The sequence below is a fragment of the Patagioenas fasciata genome, chromosome 4 (assembly GCF_037038585.1).
Source record: "Patagioenas fasciata isolate bPatFas1 chromosome 4, bPatFas1.hap1, whole genome shotgun sequence".
Classification (NCBI taxonomy): Eukaryota; Metazoa; Chordata; class Aves; order Columbiformes; family Columbidae; genus Patagioenas; species Patagioenas fasciata.
Genome location: NC_092523.1, coordinates 60,388,418 through 60,396,358, shown reverse-complemented (window position 1 = coordinate 60,396,358; position 7,941 = coordinate 60,388,418). Strand labels below are relative to the sequence as shown.

General features: G+C 39.8%; 1 protein-coding gene across 6 annotated transcripts; it reads left to right on the top strand.

The window, feature by feature from the left end:
- The first annotated feature begins 438 nt into the window (after positions 1-438).
- MMAA (metabolism of cobalamin associated A) lies at positions 439-6,658 on the top strand. 6 transcript variants are annotated; one of them, XM_065836898.2, is made up of 7 exons: positions 439-545; positions 1,240-1,712; positions 2,783-2,905; positions 3,413-3,583; positions 3,904-3,989; positions 4,614-4,763; positions 6,303-6,658. In XM_065836898.2, exons 2-7 carry the CDS (start codon positions 1,265-1,267, stop codon positions 6,588-6,590), a joined length of 1,266 nt encoding a protein of 421 aa, XP_065692970.2. In that variant the 5' UTR covers positions 439-545; positions 1,240-1,264; the 3' UTR covers positions 6,591-6,658. The 6 variants fall into 6 exon arrangements, with proteins under 6 accessions (XP_065692970.2, XP_065692972.2, XP_071664129.1 ...); XM_065836900.2 differs by lacking the exon at positions 439-545 and adding an exon at positions 552-569; XM_071808028.1 differs by lacking the exon at positions 439-545 and adding an exon at positions 594-612.
- The last annotated feature ends 1,283 nt before the right edge of the window (positions 6,659-7,941 follow it).

Here is a 7,941-nt window from a genome sequence, read left to right as displayed (position 1 = left end):
GATCTAACATAAGTCTCCAGTGTATTTCCAAAGCGATCTGTTTGCTGCTGTTGCGTAGCTATACCTATTTCATTAATCTTTAACGTTCCTTCAGAGAAAGTTTATTTTTGCCCAGACTATGTCGACTAGTTGGCTTCTGAGGTCTTGGCACCAGGCTGGATTAGAGTTTAGGATCATGCTTTGAGACTAGGAAGAGGGCTCCATTGAGTTCGATGCAGAAGGGTGCTGGTTGTAGGGTGGTGGGTCTCTCAGAATGCCTGGTGAAGGGCAAGGCCTCTATGGCAGCCACCGCCATCCTCCTGGGCCGCCTCCCTGACCCTGCCAACCGCCACGCTTTCCGTTAACGGCTTCGACTGCCCCCGCGAGCGGCTGGGCGGTGCCTGCCGGCGCATGCGCGGCGCTGCCTCGGCGTAGACCTTCGGGTGGGCCGTGGCCGGGAAGCCCGGGGCGGGGTGGGACCCGTGCTCCTCGTGTCCGGGCAGCTTCCGGCTCAGCGTGAGGGCGTCACTTCCCCGGGGCAGGGCGAGGAGGCGGGGTAGCGGCCGGTAGGTGCCGGGCCAGCGGGCGGGGTATGGCGGCCGCGGGCCATCCGTAGGAGGCCGGCGCGCGACGGTGGTTACCCCTTCAACGGCCACGGGCGGCCGTTGGCCCTGTCCCAGCTCTCTGATTGGCTGGGCGGCGCTAGCCCCCTCAGCCGCCCGTCTCGCCGAGTCTGGATCCGGGCTGAGGAGTGCGGGTCGGGTGCGGGGCCGGGTCTGTCCGGCGGGTTTGGGTTTGCGCCCCGCAGATCGGCGGCGTTGAGGGCCGCCCTGGCTCCCCGGAGCGCGTCGGGGGAGCCTGGGTGAGCCCTTCCCGGGAGGTTTCGGAAACCAGCTGCGACGGCGGCTTTTGCTAAGAAGCAGCATATGGGACGCTCTGGGGGCCTGGATTTTTAGGGTTCTGTGCGTGCTCTTAAACGCTGTCTTATTTTAAAGTGCTTTTTATTTATCTGCTTACTTGTAAAAATAATACCTTAATTGTTTAAGTATGGTAATAAAGAGATGCTATGCTATTGAAGATTCTATAGCTTCTTTTTGTTTTGTTTTTTTGTTTGTTTTCAATGGGACTGAAAAATGACCTTGTTGTTTAAAACAGTAGGTATGGATAAAATAAAAGCTGATGCTTGTCTGTGTACATATGTTTTATTTGAGCCCTTGTAAGAGCTTTGAAGGAAGTAAAAATGTTTTTCTTTCTCCTTAGGGTGTCTGCAAACAGAAGGCAACTGATGCCTCTGGTACTTCTAATTCCAAACAAGATGAAGATCTTTTTATTGCTGAGGTTCCCTCATTGTTATTTCTCTAGAAGAACTTATTTCAAGAACTGTCACTTCACATCCAGAGGAAATTTCCTGTGTGTCAGATCTCTTACGCCAGTGCACCTTGATCGTACAAAATGGATGTGTTCATCAAATGGTTTGAGGAGAGAGCTGTGTCAACAAGTGGCCTCTGACCAGCAAACAGAGAGATTTTCTGACAGAGAACAGAGGCTCTTAGACAGACTTTACACTGGACTCATCCAAGGTCACAGAGCTTGTTTAGCAGAAGCCATTACGCTTGTAGAATCAACTGAGAGTAGGAAGAAGAAAATAGCGCAGGTGCTTCTTCAGAAGGTATTATCCTACCACAGGGAACAAGAAAAATTAAATCAAGGAAAGCCACTTGCCTTTAGAGTGGGTTAGTCCTTTTATGTCTGTCCAGTAATTGCTTTGACAGAATTACAGTCGTTACCTTTCATTATCACTATTGTTCTTTAAGCATCATGGTCTATAGTCATGAATCCTTGGTTTCTTGTGGTTTCTCTTGTCTGGTAGAAGCATGACTTGAGCTGGAAAATGCTTTTGAAAAGACTCTACAAATAATTGTTGTTTCTAGTGGGGCGGGGGGGTCAGTTATTTGAAGTTTGTTTAATAACTATTATAAACCAAAATGTTAGGTAGTTTGCAGCTAGGTAGATACAGCTGTTATAAGATATAGTTAAGCAGATCTGTTCTTTTCCCAAAGAAGGTGTTTTATGAATACTTCCTGAATCCCTTCATCAATCCACAAAAGGAAGAATATGTACCTTCCCTTTTTATGGCCTTACTTTAAAGCAGTCTGCTTTTCAGCTGAGGAGACCTTAACCTGATTCTCTTGGAAACTGTAAAATATTTTTCCTTTGTGAAGAGATGGACTACTAAAGTACATCATGTCCAACTGTCATCTCTTGTGTGTGTACAAAGGTAGTAAGAACAAGAACTTGGGCATAGGATTGAGAAATACCTGATGGAGGTTAACCAGCTTATAGTTTGCATGCTTTGACATGTAAATAAATCACCTGATTTTTTTAAAGTAACAGCTTTTCGATGTAATGGCTTTTGCTTTTGAGTGTGTCTCATATAAATAGCTAGTAAATCTGAAAAATACAGATTTAGGATTTTACGCTTTTAAAGTTATGAAGTATCAGTCAGTATAGATAAATTCATCTGGCCTCATTCCCTCCACTCCAAACAAACCTAATGTTTTGTTGGTATGGGTAGAATGAGGGGTGCTCAAGTCAGTGCTGCTATGTTGGGTGGACCCAGGTAGCGTATTTCAAGTCAATTACAACTGCTTAGTTGGGCCTATCAGTTGTGGCATAGCCTTTCATTTGTCTTTGTTGTGATACTGTGCTAAAGTATGAATTATTATCAACTTAGGTGTTGATGGTGTTCATGTGATGTTTTTGATTCACAAAATGTTTTTTGTTTCCTAATATGATTATGTAGGGTTGTCTGGTCCTCCTGGTGCTGGGAAATCGACTTTCATAGAATGCTTAGGGAAAATGCTTACAGAAAGAAAACACAAAGTGTCTGTGTTGGCTGTAGACCCTTCCTCTAGTACAAGTGGTGGTAAGTATGAATTAGAGTTTGACTCGTGTTTCTAATAATTTGTCAACTATAGGAGTATCTCTTTGAGGTAAATGGAAGAAAATTCAGGGACCTGTAAGAGTAGAATATTAAAAATAAATGTAGCAAGTTTTCATGTTTGTCCCACGTGATATGAAATTGGAAAATTTATATTAGTGTCTGCATTTTGCGAGGTTTCCTGTTTTCCAATGTATCAACATTGATTTACAACTTTTTGGTCTGAAACTTTACATAGCTGTGGTTTTGTTTACCTTTTTATTTCCCTGTGAATTAAGAAGTAGAAAGGCATTCATTTTTGCTTAAATTTCAACAGTGGTAATGCACATGCTAATTTTAAAATATTTAGGGGATGCTACAACTGCTCTTGGGTTATTCTTATGTGACTGACTTTGTCCAAGAGATCTGTCTTTTTTCACTCATTTATTGGTGTTGGGGAGGGGAGTTTGGTTGTTTTGTGCTTTTGAAATCATTTAATATTAAATATTTAAGGTTCACTATTGGGTGATAAAACACGGATGACTGAGTTGTCAAGAGACACGAATGCATACATCAGACCATCTCCAACCAGAGGGACACTGGGAGGTGTAACAAGGACCACAAATGAAGCCATTCTGCTGTGTGAAGGAGGAGGCTATGATGTTGTTCTTGTGGAAACAGTAGGTATGTGCTGTGATTTTCATGTAATTATCCTCTTGTGATAAGTAAGCTATGTTACTAATTGGTACTTTCTGTTTTCTTTCATCCTTGATCTTCCTCATGCTTTCATACATGGTCATTGGATGAAAACAAATGCCCGTTCTGTCAATTTTCTAGTCCTACACATTTTGTAAAAAACAGTTTTGTAAAAACTGCGATGTTTGGTGTTCTCTGTTTATTAGTGGGTTTTGTACATGGTGCAGTACTGGGATCTGTCATAATTACTGTCATTACCGTGACTGAAACTTTGCAATAAATGGTGAACTCTGGATTTAATTTTTTAGGTGTTGGACAGTCAGAATTTGCTGTGGCTGATATGGTTGATATGTTTGTATTACTGCTACCACCTGCGGGTGGAGATGAATTACAGGTATTTTTTGGTTTCTCTTAATAAGTACTGCATAGGACTAGGAAGAGAAACTTAAATCCAAGATGTAGTATCTGACTCTGCAGAAATTACATATCAAGAGTATCTTGTAAAATAAACTGCTACCACTGAAATCTTTTCAGTGTCTTACCAATTTGTTGCACATTCAGGATCTGAATTCCCACCTCCCCCTGCACCCCAGTTTTAGAAGTATTAGGATGTAAGATTTTGATACTCTCTGACTTACTCTGACGTATTTGCTAGTTATACATGATTTTAGGAAGTGGTTTCGTATTATAGGAAAACTGAAATCAATATAATTAGGTTTGCAAAACTCAGTCACGTTTTGTTTAAAGTTAGGACTCTATACATGAAATATGTCATCTTGTAAACTGTGATATTCGTATTTATTAGTGTTCTTGTGTCAAAGTAGAGTAATAGCTAGTGATGACTGAGGCTACTGAGTTGGGTGCTACTCTTGCATGACTAACACATACACCCATATGCACGCACAAAAAGTTCAGCAGGAGTCACCAGAAACTAACAAAACTTTTTGCCCTGCTTTCTGTGATAAAGCAGCCTGTCACAGTCCTCAGTATTCATGATTTCTCTCCATGTTCCGTTTAGGGTATTAAACGGGGTATAATTGAGATGGCAGATCTAGTTGCTATAAATAAAGCTGATGGTGATTTAGTTGTACCTGCACGGAGAATACAAGCTGAATATATTAGTGCTATGAAGCTGCTTCGCAAGCGTTCGAAGGTTTGGAGACCAAAGGTTTGTGTACTTCACTGTGGTTTCTGGGGCTTTTTGGCTGTGGGTTTTCTTTGTTTAGTTTTATTTTTGGTTTTTTTGGGTTTGTTGGATGCTTGTTTGTTTTTTTGTTGTTGTTAATGTGTTGAGGGGTGGGGGTTTATGTGTTGGGGGATTTCTTTGTTGTTGTTGGTTGATTGGTTGTTTTTCTCCTGCAGAAAAAGCACTGGATGAGTTAGGATTGTTATCATCTCACCTTATAGCAGCCTTCCGGGTTTCTTGTATAAAACTTTCAGTTCTGTTGTTTAGTTTTGCACTGTGCTAGAGAGTTGATTGCTGCTGTTTATAGTTCAACTCTGATCTCAAAGTGTGACACACAAAACACTGCAAAGCCACAGTCCTACCTCCCACCATTTCAGTCTTGAGCTACAATCTCAACACCAGCAAACCTGTTGCTTACATTAGTGGAAGTACAAAATTGTCTTGCGTTTTGTAAACTACGTATATCTTAAATTGTCCCATTAGCTATTTCTCCACTTTTTATAATTCTGAAGCCTGTGATTATGTTTGTTCTTTTACTGGTTCATGTGTTTCCTTTATTGCTTTGGTATTTTTTTAACTTCTCATGATAAAAGTTCTTGGCCAAGAACCTCATCTGCCTGTGTGTGCAGTGTCTAGATTATTGGAATTCTTATCCTGTGAGCCTTTAGTATTAATCCAGTATTCCAACTATTAAAAGGTTATGGTGAATTACTAAGGAAGACATTCAGTACTAATTTTTAATACATTTATGTAAATGAAGCACACACATGCACGTCCTCGATCTATTTATTTATGTACACGTGTATGTAAAGGAGGTGTGCTCTACCCTGATATTAAAATTGACCCATTGCATTAAGCTTCTACCAGTTGGGTTGCCTGAGGCTTAGCCATTATTTTGTAATTTTTGTTTCTAGATCTGATGAGAGGTCACATCTGGTATTTGTGACCCAGAAGAAGGAAAATATTGATGTGTAGGGGCACTGTCCTATCCATTAGATTCGAGAAAGAGACACCTTTTTTTTGTTTAAATTTTTGAAGTTCCATTTAAAAGATCATGACAGGTGCCTGAAATATTTTTTGGCAAAATAAATTCCTTGTCTGGAAGGCAAACACAAAATAGCCAAAATACTTCCTTTCTGTAATATTCTAAGTGCAAATGGGTAGCTACAAGTGTATCTACCAGAATATGTAATTAACTCTATGTTTAAGTAAAATAGCAACACTGTATCTTTAGCTAAAGGACTCATTTAAAATAATTCTCACTTGTTATACAAGCAGTTGGACAAAGTCTATTGTATCCCAAGTGCTAGGGTCTACTTAGAGCTGGTAGAATTCCAATTATTTAAAAAAAAAAAAAAACAAATTTTTTTTTTAAAAAAGCAGTCCGAAAATTGCTTAGAGCTTTGTTAAGTGAGTGTACTGAAGCCAGTTTGCCTTACACATTTCTTAATTTTCATGCAAGTAATTGAACCCTCAAGCCCAGTAGTTACTCATCTTTAAAAATTCTTCTGAATCCAACAGGTAATGCGGATCTCTGCCAAAACTGGAGAAGGCATCTCAGATATGTGGGATAAAATGACAGAATTTCGTGACCTCATGCTCACAAGTGGTGAGTTGATTGCCAAACGACGGAAACAGCAAAAAGTGTGGATGTGGAACCTCATCCAAGAAAATATGTTGGAGCATTTCCGGAGTCACTTGGCAGTTAAGGATAAAATTCCACTTCTAGAAGAAAAAGTCGTTCGTGGTGTCTTGTCTCCTGGGCTGGCAGCTGACCTGCTACTGAAAGCATTCAAAGATGGTCTCTAAGCATTTTTTTCTACTCTGTTCTTGTTAAGTGCTTTATGTAAACATGAACATTAAATACGGTTTTTCTATGTGTGTATTCAAATGTTTTATTACAGTGGACATTCATATCTACCCAGTACTCTGCAAAGAATACTGGGCAAATATATTTGGGGGAAAAAAAAAAAAAATACTATAGGATTCTGTACATGTTATGATCATGACAAATCCAGGCACTCACTCTGAGGTTACTATAAGACTATACTGGAAAAAAGTAAATTTCCAAGTGTTCTATTTGCATAGGCCATAGATGTGTTGGTCTAAAATGTATGCCCATGTCAAAGCGTGACTGGTTTTGGGAGAGTGAGAGAGAAAGGTGGTGTTGCAGAGTTTTATTTATGGAACCACCTTAGAGCAGTTGTCACTGCAGCTTTCCATTCTAATATGGCATCAGCTGTTGCCAGTATGAATTGCTTTTTCCTGCCTCACCTTGAATGACAGCAAGAATGTTGGACTCCCTGGCAGCCCTTGACCACAGTCTTAGTTTTAAATAAATTGTGTGGATATAAATAGAATATAGTGGTGTTTGGTCTCTGTTTGGAGGCTATAGTTATTTATTATACACTAGGAGAGGGGAATTTTAACCATCCCTCTTTGTAAATAGATGTTTTAACACAAAAGTGAAATTTAATCAGACTTTAAAATGCAGATATCAAATGGAAAAAATGTCACCCATGATGTTTTAACAGAAAATGTCTTTATACTGGAATTGATCTCTAATAATAATGGTTTGAGGTGTTCTGATCTCGCTAAACCAAGTTCTTAATGTTCAAAGTGCCCAGTCGTGTTTGGGATTTTTGTTGCTGTGTGTTTTTTGTTTTGTTGTGTTGGTTGGTTGTTTTTTTTTTTTAATTTCCCTTGAGAACTAAGCTGGAGGAAGCTTTTTCTAAGCCGCAGTCTAGAAAGCAGAGCTCATCTGGTAGCTACTAAATTTGAAGAGTAGTGTGGAAAAGTGCAGATTTTTAGGAACCTGACAGAAAAGCAGCAAAGTAGGAAATTTGTGTCTAGTCTTGCTTACATGAATTGACCTTTTTGGAAAAAAAAAAAAAAAATTGGAAGCAATGATTTTTATAGTCTTGATTTTCTGGACACATACTAAATGGGAGAGTTGTTTCATTTTTACTTTAGCTTGGTTTTAGCTGTTTGGCTTCCTGAGATGTATGTCTTTGAGAGAGGATTTGAGTTCTACTAACCTGAAGTAACCTGAGTGTGGATTTTTGAGACAAGTACCAGTAAATTGGTTTATTTAGATGCTTTTTTTTTTTTTCTGAGTAATATTTTATTTTTCTTTCCCCACCCCTATCATTATATTGTG